The sequence below is a fragment of the Callospermophilus lateralis genome, chromosome 4 (assembly GCF_048772815.1).
Source record: "Callospermophilus lateralis isolate mCalLat2 chromosome 4, mCalLat2.hap1, whole genome shotgun sequence".
Lineage (NCBI taxonomy): Eukaryota > Metazoa > Chordata > Mammalia > Rodentia > Sciuridae > Callospermophilus > Callospermophilus lateralis.
The window spans coordinates 24982672-25007205 of NC_135308.1; the positions used below are offsets into that span (position 1 = coordinate 24982672).

Sequence of the window (24534 nt, forward strand, 5' to 3'; positions counted from 1 at the left end):
TTAGAGATGGTCATTATAGTAAACCAGATCACAAAAGGCTACTTATCCAAGCTATGAATGTGCGTATGTAGGTACAAATTAACAGTGGCATTAATGTTGTAATATAATACAAATCAGTTTAAAACTACTTAACTTGGTGTTTGGCAAAATACAATAAGAAAGGATAAAAGAGGGCTGCAGTTGTAGCTCAAAGGTAGAACACTTGCCTAGCATGTATGAGGTACTGGGTTCAATCCTCAGCACTATATTAAAATAAAAGGTATTGTGTCCATCTACAACTCAAACAAAAAGAAAAAAGAAAAAGAAAGCATTAAAGTTCCTAGAGAATTTTGAAATCTATAAATTGATATTTTTAATCTTTAAGGATATTAGTATACTTATTCTTTTGATGCTTTTTCTTTGTTAAACTTATTTTTTGAAATAGTTTCCTCATATCTCAAAACAGTCTTGTAAAATGACATTTGGGACAGACTTGAAGATTAAGGGAACTGCTGAAAGATAAGGAGTGAGTTTGCTAAGAGACACTGGAAGATGCTAAGATGTTTTAAAGATACATTCCTAAATATGGGAGGTTGACCAAGATAATTAGTGCAAAGTGACATTTAACTCCCTGATACAATTGATGGTGGAGAGGGCAGGCTAAAGCGGGACAGGGCCTCAGTAGTCAGAGGCAGACCACTTACCCAAGGTGCAGAGAGGAACTGGCAAAAGAACATGTAAACCAGATCTTGTGAACTCTCTAGTCACAAGGAATATTTAGACTGGACACTAGGATATTTTCAAATACAGTGTTCTTGAAAAATCTATTTTGCAATGGGAGATAAGAATCTCTGGAGGCTTTTCTTGTTAATAATTTTAGTCCTGAAACTTTAGTGTCTAGACTATTTTCTTATCTTGAGATCTGCAATATTGTATATTAAAAATATTTGTCATTGTCAGTACTCAGACTTTTCTTCTTTTATAGAATAATTGTTATTTAGCGGATGAGGAAGAGTCATTCTTTTGAGGAAGATTTTATAATAAGAAGTTCTAAAAACCTTTGCCAAGCTTTCCTTCACACTCAACTAAAATTTGTTTAGGTTTACATTTGATAAAGAGTCGCGAGGACTTTAAAGCAGAAAGGAGACCCCCGTGCACTACTGGTGGCAATGTACAATAGGGTAGTCACTGTGGAAAACAATAGGGTGGTTTCTCAAAAAACTTAAAATAGAATTACTCTATTACCCAGCTATTCCACTTCTGTGTTTATATTGAAATGGATTGAATCTCAATATAAATTTCAATATAAATATTCAGATATTTGTACACCCATGTTCATAGCAGCATTGTTCACAATAGGCAAAAAATAAAAGCAACCCAAATGCAAACCATACTGTTGAATGTCTAAACAAATTGTAGTATATAAATACAATGGAATATCATACAGCCTTTAAAAGGAAGGAGGAGCTGGGAGTAAAGCTCAGTGGTTAAATGCTGGCCTAGTATGGGGAAGGTCCTTTATGATGTACAATTCCCATTACAGCAAAAACAAATTTATGTATGTGTGTGCATGTGTATATACATGAAAATACACACATATGTATACATACCTTGTATATACTTGCATACACATATGTCTATAAAAAAATTTGAACACTTTCTACAACATGGATGAACTCAGTATGGATGAATTTGAGGACATTATACTGAATGAAATAAGCCAGTCAAAAAAAAACAAAAAACAAATACTATGTGATTCTACTTATAATGCGTTCTCCATAGCAGTCAAACACATAGAAACAGAAAGCAGAAGTGTGGTTTTCAGGGGCAATTATTGTTTTAATGGTACACAGTTTCAATTTTGCTAGAAGAAGAAGTTCTAGGATTGTTCAAACAATCATATGACTATATACATAACATTGCTGAATTACACACTTAAAATTATTATGGTGGTACATTTTATGATATGTGTATTTTACAATTTTAAAAAATAGAATAGTTGACCTACATCAACTTACAGATTTGTTCTCTTACATCAAAATTGATGAATCAAATGTTAAATGATTGTTTTTATTTAAAAGATATATTAGATATGGGGCTGTGGTTGTGGCTCAGTGGTAGAGCGCTCATCTTACACATCTGAGGCCCTGAGTTGGATCCTCAACACCACACAAAAGTAAATAAATAAATAAATAAACTTTAAAAAGATATATTAGATATATATCTTCTTAGAGTTAAACAGCTCTCTAGTATTTACAAAGTGAGGCCTAATAGCATTTTTGGCAAAATTCTTAAATATGATTTAGGTCAAATAGCATAACAATAAACCAATGACTTTCTCTAACGCTGATGTTAAGATATTTATATTGGGGCATTTGAACTAGATTATCCTGTCTGAACACAAATGACATTTGTAAGCTATTGACCTATTCTTTTGTATTATCCAGAATGTTTACAATCTAATAAAAAGGCTGGATTATTCAAAAGAAGAGATTTTTCCTTTGTATAAAATGTATTAATCCTGTGAAATTATAATACTTAATAACAACATTTCTTAGAAAAGACCCATGCATTTTAGTCATTTCCCATTTACATTATTTTTCTTCTTTGAGACAAAGTTACAGCATCAGAAGAAATGATGTAAACAAAATAATTTTGACTTGCATTTAATTTTATGTTCCCCGACTTGAAGAAAATACAAAGTTCTTCTAGGTTCATGTAAACAGAACAATTAGAAACTATAAATCACACTCAGATTACTTCAGTTTTATTCATTCGCAGAATACCTTTAATTACAACTACTATTGAAACATACAAAAATGCTTAGAAAAAGATCATATAATTTAAATATGAATTATAGGAGAATCATTTGAAACATCAGACAAAACCACTTTTAAATCGTTCTTAAGAAAATACTGTGGAAAATACAAAAAAGCATTTAAATGTTCCCATTATAAAAGAGTATACATGACCTTCTCAAAAGTCAAAATAAGTAATGAATTTACAAATAAAATGTGTAAAAATTGAACTGAAATAAAGCTGCATCACAGACACACTACATTTTTATACAGTCAGTTTTTAGGCTATCATCAAAATGCCAAAATATTTTGTGTAAAGTAATGATCTATTATTTGCCCTCTTGTGAAATCTACTTTAAGATTATATATTCTATAAATATAAAAAAGATAATAAATATTTCAACTAAAGGTCTCTGTTCTTCTCTCTTTTTACCTCTTGCATATTTTTTGAAAAAGTTCTTAATTTTTTTATGTATCTTGGAACCTATATTTTTTCACTTTGGGGGCCTCTATTTATAAAGTATTATACAAATAATCTTTGACATATGAGTATTTTCAAAGAATGAAGACTTTGCACCCAGGTACCATCTTAGACATGGAAAATAACTTCCATGAGTTATGCAGTCACCAGATCTGTGGCTCTCAAGTACTCCCCAAGGGCCCATGCCCTGGGTGGATGAAAATACATGATTCAGTGGTTCTTTAGGCAATCGGTGAGACAGAAAGAATAAGAGAGAATGGAAGAGATGAAAGGGGAGAATGAGAGAGAGAAGACCCAAGGACCCTGCCTAGTGTCCAAGAGGGCTCACATGCCAGGAAAAGACCACATCCTGAAATATATCCCCTCCTATTTTCTATATGAAAATATAGGGTACTAGGACCTAATAATCATAGAAAACTGTCAGAATTCTTCAGGAAAACATAGCTCAATATTCATCGCTATTAACTTCTTCACAGGATGACAGAGATATTTTGAGATACTAAAAGGATTTAATTGGAGAAGAAAATAAGAAGAAAGAAATGAGTAATGAAGTGAAGCTCAATTAATTCAAAGCTAGGCTGTGCCCCCGGCCAAGAATTGACTAGTCTGGCATGTGGAATCACATATTGGCTTTCCCTAGATCTCTCTGTGAACTAGTCAGGAGACCTCCACAACTACCATGGAGTGTCAAGGATTCCTTCATTAGTAGCCTTCACAATTCTATGTATATAAAAAAAAAACTGTTAAGAACCTGAGATTTTACTCTATTTGCAAATTAACAAGTTAACTTTCCGTTGTTCCATTAATACAGGCAGAGGATAGGAGTTCCAGGGGTTGAGACAATGGATTTTATTACTCAAAGTGAGCAATGGGAGGAATGAAATGTTTTTGTCTCCATGTCATATAGATTCTTCCACAATCAATGGTTGTTTTCTTGTTTGTTTTATATAGAAGGTATATTGAGCCTAAGGAACTCAAATTTTTTCCAATGGGCAGCAAGCATGCCTGCCATTTGCTCAAGTGGAAGATATCATCTCTAACTTCCAAGGCTATTAACAACCTGCCCTTTTTTGTGAAGGATACCCAATCTCTGTCCTCACATCTGTTAGCAATATAAATTTCCTTGAAAAGACATTTTGAAAAAAAAAAGAAGAAGAAGAATGGTCATTGTTTCATTCACAAGACAGGCAGAAACACAAAATTCCTATGGAAACAAAGTATCCAATCCTCTCCTAAAATTGCTTAGCCTCAGGAAGTCTCTGGTTTAAGGGAGTGGGAGAAATGTCTCCAATCTCATCCACAACTAAATAGAGACTTAATAGGTAAAAAGTAAAAGTTACTTTTTTCACAGGAATCCTGCTTTCTTCATAGTTTCAGCAGATTTTTGACTAATGTTCATATTCTCTGAGATTTTTACATACAACAAGAGAACAACTTGATCCAGCTCTGAGCATCTGACCAACAGCACTTTTCTTTCCCAACTGTTTGTTTGAACTGGGATCATTTATCCTGAGGAATTTCCCATGGTTTGGATTTTGCTGATTGTATCCCTGGTTATCATTTAACATATTCCTTAGTTACTTTATGTTCCTATAAATAGGCATTTAGAGCTGGGCATGGTGGCACATGCCTATAATCCCAGCGGCTTGGGAGATTGAGACAGGAGAATCAAGAGTTCAAACCCAGCCTCAGCAAAGGACAAAGTGCTAAGCAACTCAGTGAGATCCCATCTCTAAATAAAATACAAAATAGGGCTGGGGATGTGGGTCAGTGGTCGAGTGCCTCTGAGTTCAATCCCCGGTACCAAAAAAAAAAAAAAAAAAAAATAGGCAGCAAATCTGTAGGCATGATCGATTTCATATTCAGTGCTTTAGACAAAAACACTTCATAGGCAATGATGTGTTCTCCCATCAGGAGGCACCTAATAGGAGATCATTGCTCTTTTTATGATGTTAGCCACCTGGGATAGCTTGATCCATTAATTCATTAGGGGTTGTAAAAGGGTGGCATTCTACTTCTATCTTCCCTTCTTTTTATATTATCCAAAATATATTTTGTCTATTTACTTAAGTCTGGTGTTAGCCACTCTTTCCCAAATGACTTAAGATGCTTCAATATTAAAAGAATAGAAAATAAGGACATTCAGTGATAGAACCCAGCACAAGCCATAACAGAAGCAATTGAATATGTTTTCATCAATTCTATTACTTTCTTGGTTGGATTTTTTGTGCTGCAGAGATAAATGTGAAATGTCTGTTCAAATGCTATCAAAAAAGAGATTTAGTATGGTCAGATGGGATAAAAAGAGACTGACAATTTTGTGGAAGTCAACTAGATACCTAAAAGCTGTATATTTCTTCTAGATCAAAAAAAATGTAGAAAAAGTCTTTCCGGGCCTTGCTAAAGCAGACAGTTATCCTTAATATTTTCACTATGGGTCCAAATATGCATGATATACACCAAGTAGATTAAGAAACGGAAGAGTACCTTCTATTCTCTAATTGTAAAGTACTTCTTTGCACTGTGATAAAACCTCAGATTACCCAGAGTACTTAAGAGTTGCACTTCAGATTACCCAGAATGCTTAGAGTTACAATTCACAGCATTTGTGTGAGGATTAACCAGAAAAGTTAAGATACATATGTTTCCACGTGTTTATAATCCATTACATTTCAAAACTCGTAACAAGGCATCACCCGTAATACCTAATACATATTCTACATGATCTTAAGGTGATGTTCCACCTCAGTCTGTCTACCAATGCCAAAGTATAAACATCAAAAGAATTTCATCTCCATAGGTGTGTACTTAAATATATAAATCTATTATCTCTAGATCAGGTATCTCCTGGCCCCTCCTTCCCTTTGAGATATAAATTAGATAATTCAAAGGAGATGGAAAGAAGCAGGCAGTAAGTTGCTGGACCTGGTCATCAACCTGGAGCTACCAACTGGCCAGCCTCTGGGGTGTCCCCTACTTGGTTATGCTTTGCAATACTGAGGGTCACTAGCTTGTTCATACCCTTGGGAAAAATTCCTCAAAGGCAGACCAGAGAGCTTTGTGCACTCCATTACTGTATTTTTCTGACATAATATACATAACTTATTAAGCAGAATTAAATCTTTGATGAATTCACAGTGCTTCAAAGTCATTATTTTGACATCAGTGACAATCTTAGACAGCAAACTGTAGGAGATTAGACAGATGCTGTATTGACCAAAGAAAAGATCCTGGAGTTGGCTTTTTGACTAAGTCTCTGATAAGTATTAGCTTTATTTTAACTCTTACTTTGAAAAATGAGACACAGCCAACGACGCCATAATATCTAACATTAGGATGCATTTAGGAAAAAACATGCATTTAGGTATTTGATAGGACTCGATCCATGTAGTAAGTAAAACTTCACAAGGGAAAATCATGGAATCATAAAACTAGAAGGAATATTTAAGATCTACCAGTCACATTCCCTTTTCTTCTTATATCTGAGGAAAATGAGAGCAAACTATATAAAGCTATTTACCCACAGCCACCTGGCCAGTCATCAGAAGGACCAGGACCCTTGTCTTTGACTCTCCTGGATATGCAGATCGCTGAAGATGAATGTGTTAGTGTTTACTTGATTCCCTAAACACTAAATTCACTAATGAATGATATATTCTCTATATAAATCGATGGAGTACAAGTTAAACTTCTGAAAAGAGGAAAATACATTTCAGAAAGCTGCTAAATTTACTACTCACAGTAGCATGACAACAGAATTTCACTTCACTACAACTTGTTGTTCCATTATTGATTCACAAGGATACAATAAATCCTGGAAAATTATGTTTTTGAAGTTGTGTTCACTGTCCTGGATCATTAGGATATTACTCTGCAGATTTCAACAATAACGTATCAACTTTTAGTCTAGGACCACAAACCAAAAACAAAAAAATAAATTAATGGTTTTACAAATGTCTCACAGTCACTAGAAAAATCCCTACTTTACAGAAATACTTGAAATTATTTAAAGTTAAATAATTCTCTCTCGGAGTATTTAAAGTTTAATTATTTAAAGATGAAAAGCAATCTTCAAAGATGTTGTGCTTGAATTAAAATAATATGAAGCCATATTTTACAACATGATAACAATGTTTTAGAAACAAATCTAAATTTGTTCATACTAAAGAAAGGAACAATGTTTTTTTTAATTTAAAGCCATCTCTACTATCTCTAGTAACTCCCTTGTAGGAGAGTTTAATTTGCTAATTAGACTGATGGTACCTGCCTTCATTGTGACTTATGGGTAATTAGATGTTACAACTGAACTACTAAGAGAGAATGGACCCCAAAGGGCAGTCAACCAGGTCATTATCTGAGGAAAGCAAGCTAATTATCACCGTAAAGTTCAAACTAGAGGAACTCATCTAAATATCTAGTGGACTCTCTGGGGTCAAATCCTTACATTTAGTGAATTCACACCATACAATCTTTTTATTACATTAAAAAATGGACTTTGATATAAGAAAAATTTACAGAATCAGAAAATGTGTACAGAGGGAAAGAAAACTCACAGAGCTAGACCCACTGAGTTCCAGAGAATTTCTTATAAACCACGGAATATGAAAGCCTGCATCTGAAGTTAGGACAAGCTCACCCAGTGACTGACAACCTTTTAATTCCCTCTTTGGAATATCCAGGAAGTGAGAATATTCTACAGTGACTTCCTCTTATGTGGCTATAGAAAATACTCCACGCCTCCAACAAACAAGACCCCATGATCCCTGGAAGTCAGGAGAGAGACCTAAATGCATCTTGGAGCACTGAGCTGCTACTCAGCATTGTACAATTAATAAAAGAACAATGAGGATTAAAGAAAGGGGGAAAGAACACTATTTGTGGGCTTAACAGACATGATCTATGTTTTTTTTGTTGTTGTTTTTTTGGGGTTTTTTTTTGTTGTTGTTTTGTTTTGTTTTTAGTTCCCAGTGACTATCTCGACAGTATTCTATGAGATAAGCATTTTGTGGTCCAAACAACCAACTTAACAAATAAATTGGCATAACGCTTCTTGTTTGTTAATTGGTAATACAGAAATGTTTCAATGCCTAAGTAAATTACAGTCATGAGATTCTGAAGTTTTCTTAAATGTTTATTGCTGTAGAAATCCTGACAGAACATGGCCTTTCAAGACTCTGGCACATACAGCATCTTCATATTGTTCAACTATGTTGCTTTGGCTTTAGTTCCCTGACAAGATAGGAAAGCTCCAGACTTATTTGCATTTGAGGCTGTATTGTAGAGTTCTTTGAAATTTTCTTTGCAATTTCCACACGGGGTAGCCAGAGGGTCTTTGTGGTGGGAGAGTGAGCAAAGGGGGATGTGCAGGAGATGGGTCCTCTGTACAGCAGGATGTTCCAGAGCAAAGAGGGACAGGATGGAACTAGCTTCTGCAATACTGCTTATACACCCATGTGTTACTTTATTACTTACCAGAACTTCCTTCTTTACATTTGCAATAGATATAAGAGAATGAATTATCAGTATCTCACCATGAAATAGAACTTTCATATGTTTTGTACTTTGGGCTCAGCATTCAAAAGCTTTCTTCAAATGGAAATGCTGTTCCTCTTCATCAGTACAAGGGCTTACTCAAGGCTCCAGTTACTGCCTTGGTAAATGTTTGTTGAATGGTCTCTAACCAAAGCCTAACTCAAAGCTTGACTGTCTGCTACATTCTAAAAATAATTTTTTAAAAAAGAATGCCCCAAATCCCTTACTCATCCATGAAACTTTAATTCATGTCACTTTATAGACCTCCCTCCCAGGACTATTCTGATTCCAAATGCTGGAATCTAGCTTCCCATAGTATTATCTCCATATCTCTGTTAGGGACAGGAAGAACAATAGAGAAGGGGACATATTTTGAGCTAAATCATCTCTGATTCTTTCATAGTGAAAATTAGGAAGCCAAACACCCCTTTAATTGATCCACTTGTGAAACAGTTATAAACAGTCCCAAAAAAATAAAAATTAAGGGTTTTTTTTAATACTACACTAATAACGATAAGAAATAAGAATAAACTTTTGTATTCAGAGAAACGTCAATATAGAATAATTCTGATATCTGTTAAATTGGAAGCAGAAAGGGATTATGGATCTTACATGAACCCCTATTGCAATGGATTATGGAAGAGACTTAATATTATTGCCTTTGATTACAGACCTGCAAAGAAGGCTTGAAAAGTAAAAAAAAAAAAAAAAAATACAGAGAGCACACTGCATACTGAGATTCCATTTCAATGGATATTGGGTTATACTTGTCAGAGATTCCAACAAAGCTCTCATAATGTCTTAGATATGGCAGAGTAAGAGCAGTGGATATAAAATATATAAGAACATATCCCACAGAAAGCCACCAAATGCACTTATTTCCCATAAAAGAGAACAAAAGATTGATGTATTTTATCACAGACAGTAGGAAATGTTTTATTCTGTAAGTTATTTGATTTGATTTTGTTCCTGCTGTTTGTTTTTAATTAGAGGATGAAACATTTCCAAATTTAAAAAGCTAAGGAATATCTCCAGGTCTTAAATAGCTAAGTTCAAAATGGCTGTATAGTATTTCTTCAGCTTTCCCTTTCCATACCTACTTCTGCGCACATCAGTCACCTTTCCACTCTGAATCACAAGCCCAAGTTGGACTTGCTCACGAGTTTGCTATTACTCTGTATGGATAGAAATCTGTTTGGTTCTATTAACAAATGTTTTTCTTTCTCATTTTACATGCATTATTTTCAGCCCACAGAATCCTAGGCAAAGCCTTGCTATAAAAATCCCCCTTGTTGAGAAGAGCACATATGCCAGGATGTTCGTCTGACTTCACACAACAGGAACCAGAGGGCAATGCCCACCTTGGCAAGTGCTGGCCAGGATTAACATGATGGCCACCTGCCAACAGTAACTGCATGACAGAGCTCTGGTGTGTCACTGCATTCAAACAAAGGCAGTATTTGCAGATTACGAAACATTTTGAGAAATAAGCATAAAACCTCTAAGCACAAAATCTTATAAGTATCTCTGCTCTAGATGAGGAGAGGAGAAGCATCTATCTTCAATCTTTGAAGATTTTATGGTAGGATTCATCATTCGCATACTCTCTACGCCCAGCATCCATGACTAATTGTACTATGACTAATGTTGTATCATTCTTCCTATGCATTCTCTATTTCTTTCCTAGAACACTTGAAGGATAAGTTAGAGGAATACATGGCTCGGTTTTCCAAAGTGAGAATTGTTCGTACCAAGAAAAGAGAAGGACTCATCCGGACCAGACTCCTGGGCGCATCTATGGCTAGAGGAGAGGTGCTGACATTCCTTGACTCCCACTGCGAGGTCAATGTGAACTGGCTGCCCCCACTCCTTAGTGAGTATAATTGTCACTGAGGCACTCTGGGAACTTTGGGGGCCACAGAACTGTAGCCCTGAAGAGTGAGAGCAAGGTGCTGCAACAAAAGCTAGAGACACTTCTGTAATTTTAGCAGAGGGATCCTTGAATTACTTCTGAACTGCTGTTGAGGATAAACAGACAACTAGAAAACCACATTGAAACTGATATTTTAGGGCTGGGGGTACAGCTTATGGATAGAATGTTGCCTAGCATGAACAAGGCCCTGGGTTCAATTCACAGTACTGCAGGAAAGAAAAAAAGGTAAATAGCATTTTAATAATTTAGATAATATCAACTGTAATCTAAGATTTTAAAAAATTTTCATTTATCTTAGACATCCTCCTTTATAGTAGTTTTATTGTAGTTACATTCATTGGGTAAATACTAAAAATGAACTTTTTTACAGTCATCTCTTAATTACAATAACACTAAAATGCATATATTATACTTTAACAATTATTACAGGATTCTTAAAGAAAAAAGGAAGTAAAATTATTACAACCCAGTATAGAGTTAAAGTTAAAAGCACTTTGCCATTTTCCAGGATTTATAGTCCCCATTTTTGTTGTTCCTTCCACTCCTGGCACCAGCCTATAACCCTAAATATAGAGATGCTCTCAGTATGATAGATCTTAAGTGTTCTTGCTGTGGCTAAGAGGCGGGGAAGAAGGGAGACTGTCACATGGCACATGGACTGTTAGAAACATGAATGAACAGAAACTAATTCAAGTGAGAAATGTTAAGTGTGGCTCAGTTCAAACTCCAATATTTTTTTTTTTTTACACTGAAGTCAGCTATAAGTTGTAGCTAAGAAATAAATTGTATGCCTGGGGGGGGGGGGAAGATCTTTCTAAAAAATTTTGGGTGCACATCATTGTACTTCTTCCTGTTCTTCCAGGTTTTTCCCAATCTACTTTTATTGTAAATAAATCCCTGACCTCAGAACTAGAACCAGTAACAACTGCCTGTAGGATAGCTGTCTCAAGAAGAATGATTTGCCGTTGAATACTGTGTAGGATTTCAACTAGAACGAGCCAAGCTCCATTAGTAAAAAGATGGGTGGGGAAGGGGGGAGGATATTGATCGAAACTGTATAGGATTTAAAACAGAGAACAACCAGCAAACAGCAACACCCCACCACATTGCCCATCCACACACCCCTGTACAGATGACTGCCAGCCATCCTAATCAACAGGAATGTTTCAGTCTCCTATAGTCAGAGACTCCTCTGAGCTTTTAATTAAAAGTACCTAGTTCAAGGACATAGCAATTTAAAGCTTCATCAGCAACAGTGAGATTCCCTCAAAACTGAATTTGACCTATATGGTGTTGAATACTCAAGGAAGTCAGCAAAAGGCCTACCTTATTTATGAACCAAAGCAATCCCTAAATGCCAATTATGGAGTCTCTGATTGTTCGCTAGGAATCTAACAGAAAGAAAAAAATGAAGAAAGAGGGAAAAAAAAAAAGAAAAGAAGAGAAACCCACAACCCACTTTTTCTCATTAAAGCATTTCATTTCCTGCAGGCCTGATGGATAAGAAATGATTCAAGCTCAGGATCGCTATCTTTTTTTATTTTCCTCTATCAGTGTCTTGACACATCATCCAAAATGAAAAAACAGGCGGAGCCACACAGTTTTGTGGTTCATTTTTCACCTTGGGATTATACCTGAATTTCAATTTCCTATTAAGAGTCTGTTTGTTTGATCCCTGGAAATTGAAATGTAGGCACAAGCCTTGGATGAAAAATTAGTCATGCAGCTTTCACCCTAAGCTAGTACAGCTGGAGGAGAACTGAAAGGAAATTTGAACGGAAGGTTGACAGTTAATTTAACAGACTCATTCTCTTCGGGTCACCTTGGGACTCCTTGTTGGTCAAGGAACTTGTAAATCAACCTGATTCTGAGTTTGATTGAAGAAAGTCAGTGAAACCTTAATACTAAAATACCTACAGACGTGATAGAGGAAATATATCGGACACAGCACTGATAGTCTCCTCTGTCAAAGACATCTCTAGGGAAACACCATTTATATAAAGATTAAAAACCATTAGAAGGCTTGCCCAGGTGAAAATGGATGCTTAGAGAGCCCTTGGTGGAGGTGAACAGGAAATAGTGCTGGGAATCTTTCCATCTACTAATTAGCAGACGGGAGCCATACTATCTAAAATTGCAACCCTTTCCACATCCCAGCATTCCATATTCCCCTAACCCTCTTTTGTTTTCTTTCCATCTCATTTATCACCTTTGAAAACACTAGTGAATTTAGTGATTTTTTTAAATGTTTCTTAATTGTTTTTTTTCTCCATTCCTAAAGACAGTGTTTTTTGTGGTGGTGTTCACTGCTGTAGCCCCTAGGATAGTGACTGGCACAAAATTTTACCTCAATAAATAATTATTGAAATACAAATGAATGAAATGCATGTAGCCCAGAAACCAAGATCTTCTACAGAATTTTGTGGTTTCTACACCATGTTTTATCAGCATCATCAAAACAAGGCCACTTGTTATTACAGCCAATAAAACCTTTTGCTTCCTGCCCTATGCTTAGGAGAACCTTGTGAAGCAAATGGATATCCTCCGTACTGTAAGAACTTATCCCTGACACAGATTACACTGACTTCTGGATCTCTGGGGAAAAAAAAAAATATATAATATGGAAATAAGCAGATTCCAGAATATTTCGAAATGATACCCTTTGTTTAATATCACATGCCACATCCAAAGGTCTTCCAAATAACAAGAGAGCAGATGTTCCCACTTAAACATTCTGTGTGTCAGACAGTATTGGTTTGTTATAATAAATATTGATTAAATGCACATTCTTGGGAAGGTGCTTCACACACAGCTTTTCTATGTGAACCCAAGTATGTTAATGCCAGTTCCCTGTGCTGACTGACAATGTCATCACAATAACAATATCTACATGGGAAATGAAAGGGGAAAAAATCATCTCTGCTACAATGAGAAACACCCTGGCAACCCGGAAAGACTGGGTTTTGAACCTGGACAGTTAAATGGAGGTTCACTGTTTGTGGCCCTCAAAAACTGAGTGACCCTCTTGACAAGTTATTTAATTTTTCTGAGCTCAGTTTTCTCCTGCGTAGATTCGGAGTGACAATAATTGCCACCTCACATGGTGTATAGGCGTATTAAGATAGCATGAGTATAATTCACTTCGTAATTGCTCAAAAATTTAATAGTAGCAGTACTATTAAGTTTAGTACGATAGTACCAAAGTACGATCGTACAACCTAACACTTTTGGGATATGATCTGAGAACATAAAATAACGTTGATAAACAGAGTATGTCTCAAAGAACAGTGACAAAATAGGACTGAACAAAAATCTCTGGTCAGTTGAGAATAAGGAGTTTTGTGTTTGAACTGTCAGCATTTAGGGGGAAACAGCCATCGTGACTTATACGATGAGATGCTACAAAACTCATAAAGTTAAATATTTACATTTTGGAACCTCTAGAAAAGCAGGCCAATATTTTCTCAGCAGGCTCCAGCTGTATGCTTGAGGGAACACAAGTACTGTTTATACTCTGTGCATGTTGGATGCATGATAAAATGACAGATTGGGGACAGGTCAGAGCAAAAATGTGACAGAGGTAGAGCTAAATGGACCTCTGCGAGTCTCTCTGGGACATAACTTTCTTAAGGAAAATACAACAACTCTAATTGTACCTAATCACTGTCCCATCACGTTATGTCCAACATTCAGAGATTCCTGCAAAGTGCTCTGGCCACGACAGGAAGCCAAAGCCGCGAGCATTCCGCATTAGTAGGGATGTGTAAGCTTCTCTTTGCTGCAAAATGATAGATGACCTAGGCAGGCATGTCATTTCCTATTTTGTGCTTTCATTTTTCAGACCAAATTGCACTAAACCACAAAACCATCGTGTGTCCCATGATCGATGTCATTGACCACAATCACTTTGGGTATGAGGCACAAGCTGGGGATGCCATGCGCGGAGCCTTCGACTGGGAAATGTACTACAAAAGAATTCCCATCCCTCCAGAGCTCCAGAGGGCAGATCCCAGCGACCCTTTTGAGTGAGTAGCAGCTGAGGGAGGGGACGAGGGAGAAAGGGCAGGTAACGCATTCCACCCGAGTCAAACCTGGGACCCATGAGGACAATTATCTCTGATAAAATGGAATAAAACAGGTGGTAACAATATGCAAAACACCAGGGAAAGGTCAGATGTACAAGCTGTAGAAAATCACAAGCTGTGCTGGATACATGGATCACCCCTTCTCAAACTTTTGCTAAGCATAACAGAGAGTGTGTAGGGATAAAAAGAATCAGGAAAATGTGCAATTATCAGAAAATACATGGAAAAGAACTGAATGTTCTCCTTTGAAACATCCTCTTATTTACAGTTCTCTGGGAGTTTTTGTTTGTTTTGTTTTGTTCTGTTTTTCCCAAAAGGAGTATTGAAATTAACTATTTTAGTTTTCTTTTATTGGGAATTGATATAAAATGTGAACCAAAACTTAAGCCTACATTCTCTACCCTCCTGGAAACTGTCAATTTATTATGAAAGGTACTACTCCTGAGTAGGCAATTCTACAAGTTAAATTTGGGAAATTCGATCTAACTGACCCATCTAAAGTAAATATTCTTTCATAACTCTGCCTCTAGTGTAACTATTACTTAGAAATAAAACTTACAACAGTAATCTATCAATTTCTACAAAACTAAATCCTTTTTTTTTTCTATTGTGAACACAAGATTGCATATTTCAAGAAAAAGGAAAAAAAAAAGGCATACTTTGACAACTCTCAGGACCAACCATTAATGGTGAAAGATAAAATGTTATCAACAATTAGACAGAGATTGCCTAAGGTATAGCATAGCTATTCTACATACTGCACCTTTGATCTCATTAAGTCTATATCATTCTATTATACATTTTTATTAATACAAGAAAATTGTCTATGATTGAGGATTTGCACATTCTGTAAGAGCCCATTTTAAATGTATTTAAATCAATATTGTATTTTATCAATAACATGAGCTGTCAAAGTTGGAAATGGAGAAGATACTGAATACAAAAGCCACTTCTATGATACTAACTCTAAATTCCAATAAACAGTTAATAATTATCAGAAAAAATGTTTCCTCCAGTGCTAGTCTCTAGAAAGATGGACTCCTTGAGGAAGCAGAGGAAATTTCAGAAGTCATTTGCCTGATACAATGGGACAAAGTCAGTTCTTTTGTGAAATGAAGTACCCTCATTAAATATCCAGAGCTTCTAGATTTAGTGATTTTCAAACTGGATCTTCAGATCTCAAATGACTGGAAAGTTTTTGAAAAGAAATAATGAAGAGCCTTTATTACTCCCTCATATGCATTGGCCAAAATTTCTTGCATATTTAAAACTACTAAAGAAGGTTTTTAGGTATCTATATAAAGGAGTTTCTAGTAAGCATTTGAAGTGGGCCCAGCTGAGAGATGCTCCCCAGACTTCCCTGAAGGTACCCATCTTAAAGTCTTGGCAAAGAGACTTAAGCCCCTTTGGGATAAATAGTAAGTGGATGAGGCAATGCAAATGTTAATTAGGTTAATTTAGCCATTCCACAATACCAAAATGTCTCAAAACATATCATACACCATAAATACAAACAATTTGAATTTACTGAAGAAAAAGCAAATAAGAAAAAAAGTAAAAAATTATTTCAAATCTTAAAAAGAAAGTTGTGGGGGTAGGGGAGTTGGGTGTAGTGGCGCACGCCTGTAATCCCGGCAGCTCCTGAGGCTGAGGCAGGAGGATCCTGAGTTCAAAGCCAGCCTCTGCAAAAGTGAGGTGCTAAGCAACTCAGTGAGACCCTGTCTCTAAATAAAATACAAAATAGGGCTGGGGATGTGGCTCAGTGGTCGAGTGCCCCTGAGTTCAATCCCTGGTACCACCCCAAAAAGGGGAGGTGAAAGAACAAATATGCCCTAAGCATGGCAGAACCATTATCAAACAAATGGCAGCAATTGTCACAGTGCAACTGCTGCAATCCTAGGTTACCATGTTTCAAGGACTAGAATTGATCCTTGATGACTTTCCAAATGCTGTAATAATAACTAACAATGACCTTTTACTTTGCTTGCACCATGATGGCAGAGTGAAACTTTGCTTTCTGAAACCCTGGTACCAAAATGCTACCAAAGGACTCTAACATATTCTCAGTGCCTACACTAATGGTCAGGCAGAACCTGGCTGTGGCTATCACAATACCAAGCACCTTGCTTAACCCCAGAGCTGACAGAATTGGTAACTTTCAGAATTAGATTACCACTTGTTCCTGTCACCAACTTAGGTGGTTACTGTCACATCAAAAATTGCACCAGTCTATTGAATATTACCGTCGTTCTGCTTTAAGTCCCTTTGATGCCAAAGAATGTGGACACTTTAACCTTTTGTAATAAATGTAACTTCCAGGAGGTGTCCACTTTGATCTTAAAAACTGCATTTCCTTCCTAATAATAAAAGAATGGTTACCCAAGTGCTCAGAGCAGTGTATCAGCAATTCCATTATCGCAGCAGTCACCAGAATGTGCTCATAAACAGACGTGCTGTAGGCTAAAACTTGCTTCTCTAGATGTAAAGCTTTAAGATACACAGAGCAAATGCAGTCTACCCATATATCTCCCTCAAAGTCTTTCATGTTTCAAGAGGCTGCAGGGTTTTGCCATTTTTCTATGGGAAGATGGGGGACGCTAATAAGATGGGAAGAAGGCAAAGAATGAGGATATATAAATGTTTTGCACTCAGCATGACTTTTCATACAATATATATGCAAAAATTATCTTTTTCTAACAGGTTTATCAGATGGCTTAAAGAGGCTACGTGAGTTTGCATATTTATTCTGCCATTTATTTGACTTTTTCATGACTAATGACTGGATAGAGCAGTGTTTTTCAACATGAAAATTCTGTGAAATGAGTGGAGTATGATCAATATCTATTAATCAATTGATTTGAATTGAATTAACATTTTCTGGGTATTATACTGTACGTGAGCATGTGTTATTTGTCAAATATTCAATTTCAATGGTAATGCATATATGATCCTGGGGTGTGGCATAAACTGCATTTCCCAGTACAGCTCACACAATCAAAAGAATTCAAAATCCACCAACTTCCTGAACTAGGAATCAAGACCTTCAATGATCTGACCAGATTTTTTTTTAAAAAAAGGGAGAATAGATGGATAACTTTGACAGTGAGAAAATTAAAATTTACTTACACTTATAAAGGAATGTAGTTTTTAGACACATGGCTCCCAGAATATGATAGAAAATGTAGCATTAATGATTCTAGTTACTATATGGCAGTCATAATTTGGCTCGGGCTGGATAAATTTCAGGAACATTCATGAGTTTTGATTAAAGAAAACCACAGTGATCACCTTTTTTCCATATGATGGTATGGAATGCTTTTAGGAAAAGCGTGTTATTCGCGGTTCTTAGACGGCATCCTCACTCCTAGGTCATCTTGAATGCAGAGCACTTAATTAAGCATGTAACCTTTTCTGTGTGACAAAACATATCTCTCTTTAACCATAATGATGAAGGGAAAAATTGCCTTTTGCTATCTGACCACTAACTTCTTCAACCTCATTTGATTGTCTAACAGTTTAGAAAGAACTAGAAGAAACTGTCTTGCCAAGTTTCTTGGTCAATGAAAGCAATCACTAGACAGTGTCCAGAACCGTGTCCAGTCTCTGCTTAAACTCATCAGGAAACTAAATTTGCTGCCTCAAAAGACCGCCCATTCCAGTAGACTTATTGACAGGAACCTTTTTCTTTGCATTAAAAAAAAAAAAAAAAAAAATCTGTCTCCCTGATCCCAAATTGTCCTACTTGAGATGCAAGGAAAGTCTAATAACTCTTCAATGACAGAGCTGCTATAAGAATTTGAAAACAGCTGCCTTGTGTCTGCCTCCTAGGAGAGAAAAAAAAAAAGAAAGAAAAGAAACTTTTTTTTCCTTTCCAAGCTAAATATTTCCTCTTCTATCACCATGTTTTCTGGGTCCTCCAGAATCCTGTAAAAGTTCATGCTTGTTGATATAACTGTTCAATAAATATAAATTCAGTTGACTACTACAATCTCACCCACGTTTCAACAATTTGTCAACAAAAATAGCAAGAGACACTTTGTCCAATGTGTTAGGAACTCAGATCCTAAAATACAACCTCGTCAGCCTTAAAAGTAAAGTTAATTTACTGGGAATTTGTGTTAGTTCCTAGGGATCATGCTTCCTTTTCCCAAGTCCTCACAATCAATTCAGCAACTCATTCAGTTTTGAAAGTTCACTGTATTTTTCAAAATCCACCTCTATCCTGACTTTGAATTGGGGAGAAATTACTTTTACAATGCCAATCTTCCTTAGATCTCCACAGATCCTCAAACATAGAGTTTGAATCATTCTGGCTGGAATTCTAGCACACAACTGTTAGTGAGGACTAACACCTATTTTCCACCAATATATACCACCAATTTCAGAAATTTCAAAAATAAGGAATCCATTGTCCGGAAGGAAAACTTACAGACTACACACATCCATTCATTCTTTCAGAAACCCCTATGTTCAAAGGCTTATGTGTTTACAGTCAGTGATTCCTCATCTAGGGTCACTACCCAGCCTAAAATGTTGCTGGGTATGGATAGTAATGGCTTCGACCTATTGTCAAGCACTCCAAGGTTTCACTAAAAACACTAAATATCCCCTGAGGCCTAGGACCAATTTAGAAATCCTTGTGAGCTGGTTCTGCTGTTCAGAAGCATGAAGCCTAGCCCTTGCTAAAATGGATTAAGTACTACTTCTCAGTTACAGAGACTTATACCACTATTGCATGAAAGTAGAATGCCTTCCAAAAATTTACTGTGTCTTCCTTTGTTCTTCCAAAGGTCAAAGCAGGAAACTTTTGACTTTCTTTTTTATATAAGAGAATGACAAAGTTTTGATGCCTATGCTATGTAGTAGTCAGTGCTTATTAGGAACAATGTTTTTTTCTAAATTTACACCTGGCGTAGGATATTTTAAATGTGAAATAATCACACATTCATCAAGCTAGAAGAAATCTTAGAGGCAATTCAGCCTCTTGATTTTACAAACAAGGACAGCTATGTTATAGAGTTTGAGTGGCTTATCCAGTGTCATAAGTAATGAATTCAACAGGTGCCACTAGAGTCCAAGGTTCTGACTCACCACCTGGTGCAATTCTTTCTTTTACACTATGGTGGCAGAGAGAAAATCAACAGTTGTTAAGGTCTAATTCTATGACAGGAACTGGGCTAGAAAGTTTAGACACATTGCTAACTCATTTAAATCCTTATTTCAAGGCTGTGAAATAAATAATACTGTCCCCATTTTTACAAGTGAGGTGTTTGAGACTCATAAAGATTAAGTTGCACACCAAAAATAAATAAAAATTGCATGCTGCGTTGTTAGTGAAAAAAAAAAAAAAAGATTAAGTAGCTTACCATAGTTTACACAGGACATTATAATAAGAACCCAGAACCAAAGTGCCCTCTATTCCATAGAACTGTCTACCTCCCTCTCAAAGAAGATGCATTCTCCAGCATTTAAGGAATAATCATGGTTAAGAAGAAAACATGGTTTTTAGGGAGTATACTAGCTTCTTCCCCAGACATAGCAGTGAGACGATAAGTGAATATCACCAAGCTGAAAGCATCACTCACTGGCTTTTCCCAATCCCAGTCTTGTTTGAAGACACATCCGGGACACTGGGTGAAACCAAGTCATCCCAGGGCTGCTCAGACAGACAGGCTGCACGTCCTCAAGGGGCCCCAGAAGATGGTGTGCAGGAGGGAGAGATCTAGCCAGCCCTCGGCTCACAAGACCACCAGCCAGACTAGCCTGGAGGAACAGGAGCTCTCTCCCTGATAGGGGTAAAACCTCAATATATTAATGGCAGGTCATCTTCCTCAAAGCTTAGAATGAACTAATAGCCTTTATCAGCACCTTGTTGAGCAACTACATTAAATATTTTAACATTCTCAGGTATACTGCAGTGAAAGGTGGGGATCCATTAGCTAGTGCAGAATTTGAAAGTAAAGATTATCTCTTTCACTCAAAACTCTTTCCAGGTGGATTTTGATGCAATATTAGTAATCCCAAATTTAATCAAAATCAGTAAAGCAGGAAATTGACTCCCCATGGAAAACCACATTGGTCAAACTCTGAATTTAATGTGGAATGTAAAATTGGAAGCATAACTTTGGGAGTCACCTCCACTTTCACCTCTGAGCAAAATTGGATGCTGTTCATCATCCCTTTTTCTGTCCTGCTCCAATCGGGCCACCTCTAAAGTCTAGAGTATCAGTCTGGAAAATGGGAATTTTCTTCACACCCGGCTTCTCAAGCCAAGTAATTTTGCTGTGATCTTCAAGCAATTCCTTCCTAGTCTTGCCCATTTTCCCTCAAAAAAAAAATAAATTAATTAAATCATTGCATACAAACTACCATCTACTTCCTTCCTCAGCCTCAACCTCCAACCACCCAATTCTCTGTGGTTGAGGTCTTAAAATTTTTGCCCTGAACTTTTGAAGGAATTAGATTAGAATAAACATCAATTTAATCTAGAGATGAGATGCAGGAGAGTGAAATCAGACTTGGCTTTCACAACTTCAATCAGAGTCTGCCTGACCTTCACATTCTTCCAGAAACCCCTCAATTAAGCAAACCAAATGACCTATTTCATGAAGTCTACGTAGCAAGCCCTATCAAAACTAGCATTTTTCTAGCACTTTCACAGTATGTAAAACACTTCACTACACTGATCCCTTTTAGTCATCCTTTAGGGAATAGCTATTGTCATTTTTCTACTTTTATAAATAAAGGGAGTGAAAAAAAAAAAAAAGAAATTAAGTGGTTACCACAACTAGTAAGAGGCAAATTCAGAACTCAAAAACTATCTCCATTCATTCATTCAAACTTCAGGCCTGTTTTTAATCTATAATCTCACAGGACTCAAATCAATGCCTTCTTTCATTCATTCAGACTTTAAGTCCTAAGGTTAATCAATATTTTTTTTTTTTTTACCTCTCCTTTGAAGAGAAACTTCAGGAAGTACTTTGGTCAATTAATGTTTCCTGGTGAATCCATACAACAAGAGGAGGGGGGAAGAAACAGATTGCCTCATTCCCCACGCTATGTTCTCGTTAGGCCAAGCTGGAGCTGATAGGTTGAAAATGTCAGCTCTCAGTTACTTACTAATGAAGGGAAATGTCAACAATGCCAGCTTCTGTTCTGTTTATAACAAGATCTAATTCAATATTTGACAACCGCAGAAGGACAAAATGTTTAGGGAAAAATACTGTCGCACTTCTAAATGGCGTCCTCATCTGCAGAGGGTGAGGATAAATGAGCAGAAATGGCTCAAGTGCCTAAAAAAAAACTAGTCAAAATACTTCATACAATCGATCTTCCTCAAAATTCCAGAATGAAATCTCACTGAAGATTTTTGTTAATATAAAGAAAAATTGCAGTCATGTAGGCAGAGATGTTCCAAAGCAAAATTGTTAGTTACCCATCCCTCTCTTTCCGGACCTGTTCCCCCATGGCTCAGCCCTAGAGGCCCTTGGGTTGCCTCAGCCTCTAGTCTTCCGGGGAGTCATGTGTGGTTAACAATTCTCAGGAAGGGATTGCAACAATCTCTTTTCCCTTGTCAGGATCCACCCAACAAAAATGACTCTTCCTTTCCTCCCCCAGCTGGGGGGGCATGTGGGGTACATCAACACAATACTCTCTCCTTCCTTTGGCACTTAGAATATTAACAAAGTCAATTCCTAAATTAGCAATCGCTACCATTATTTCCTGGTACCTCCCTGGTTCTGTAGTTTGTCCTGGTCTATTTAGATCTGTGTTCCTGGAATAGCTTTGGCCTTGACACCCCCTCTTTCTGGTTTCTGACAAGTGCTTTCTGACTTTTGAACCTCTTTTTTCCTGCTCTCTCTTTCTCAGGAGGCCTGGTATGTTATGCTATTTGGAAAGAAGATGAGTCCTAGTCCTCTATCCTGAGAGAGATTTTTACCCCTGTGTGCCAGTCACTCAGGACCATGGTTTTGGTGGATCCCCAGACAGAACCTAAGCCTTTTGTTCTAACTCTCCCCCATTTTTATTTCTTTGGTAACTTTCCCTCTCGAGTGCAGGACTTCTGGCTCTCATTCCTGCTCTTGCTTTGCTACTGCCTCCCTTATCAAGTTCAGTCCGGAATTCTTCATCCCAAGCATCTCTGGGTAGAATCATCTAATCCGTCTAGACCTCTAGAACCATCCAGTAGCTATCCATAGAATTGTACCACTTAAGACCTAGCAAATGCTCCCCAAAGAATCAGAGGGGTCACAAACCTAGATTGAGAACTGTTTTTATTGTCCATTTACCTTTTTTTTTTCTCAGCCATTACCTACTTTGCTCTGCTTACCAAACTGGTATCCTGAGTCTTTCTAATATCTGAGGACAATTCTCTTTGTCTTACCCTTGAGATGTCATTTGACTCTACCTACATTCAATCCTTATTTGGACTGTTTTATGGATTCTGTGCTCTAGGATAGGATCATTTGGTAAGCTTCCTGATCTTCTTTAATTTAACTGCTGTTTTCACTTAGCTAAGAATTATAAAGCTTCCTGAGCCCAAGAAAATATTGTCACGGTCCCCTTTCCAGTACCCAAGGCTCAGCAACATTTACATTGCCCGTGATACCATCATAACAGAGTATGGCAGAATTTAACAAAACCAGCCTGGCACCGTGGCACATGCCTGTAATCGCAGAAGCTCAGCAGGCTGAAACAGGAGAATTACAAGTTCATAGCCAGCCTCAGCGACTTAGCAAGGCTCTGAGCAACTTAGCAAGGCCCTGTCTCAAAATAAAAAGGGTTGAGGATGTGCCACAGTGGTTAACCACCCTTGGATTCAATCCCTGATACAGAAGAAAAACCAAAAGAATTTAAAAGAACCCTTCTCCATTTGGCCAAATTTCATCTTCTCATCCCAGCAGACAAGAGTTAAAGACCCCAAACCTACATTTGTATAACTCTATTTTCTCACCTGAAGCTTCCCTGCTAAGATATCTACTCCAGCTCTGCTAGCCTTTCTTCCCTTCTCAACAACTTTGTTCTCTTCTAATCACTGCGAACACTGACATTAGAATTAAACTCCATAAGGGCAGAGAGGATGGTCTCATTCAAATTATTCAGTGCTGCCTCACTAGCATCCAGTACCTGCATACAACAGGCACCTGGGAAGTATTTACTGGACGCATGAAATAAATACTAAAGACAGGAGAGACTGTGGTCAGTTATGCCTGTGCGTACTTGCAGAAAATTTGAGTTTTGGGGAAAAGGACACTAGCTAAGGAAAATGCTATAGTAGAAATGAGCATAATTCACTGAAGACCAGGCTGAATAGAACATAGATTCTTACATGATAATGTAAAAAATAAAGAAGAAATAAAGGAGATGACAGAAGGCCTTTATTATCTATGTACAAAGAAGAAACATGATCAAGAACAAACAGAAGGGCTTCCTGTTGTCATTTGCATTATGAATGACAAGCAATGTCATTTTTAAATCAAAAGCTAAGAGATAACATCTTTAACAAGGAGACTGTTAACTAAGGGAATGACATTGATCTTTCAGTTTTGTCCACTTCTAACAAACACCAAGATGCTATAAGAACCAAGAGCTGTCTAGATCTAGCTTATAAAATGGTTCAAATTATTATTTTTTATAGAAAGTAGATACACATAAATAACAGGAATGAGAAAGAGACAAAGGCTGGCTTTGACTTGGTGCTGATGCCTTCTGAGGTGGGCAGAGTTC

At 36.9% G+C, this 24534-nt stretch overlaps 1 protein-coding gene across 1 annotated transcript in view; it reads left to right on the forward strand.

Annotated features, from left to right (window-relative positions):
* The window catches only part of Galntl6 (polypeptide N-acetylgalactosaminyltransferase like 6), a 1038819-nt gene that overhangs the window by 840317 nt on the left and 173968 nt on the right, over positions 1 to 24534 (forward strand). Inside the window, exons 6-7 of the mRNA XM_076852362.1 lie at positions 10478 to 10663; positions 14565 to 14748. Of these exons, the coding sequence (XP_076708477.1) occupies positions 10478 to 10663; positions 14565 to 14748 (370 nt within the window). The remainder of the gene's footprint in view (positions 1 to 10477; positions 10664 to 14564; positions 14749 to 24534) is intronic.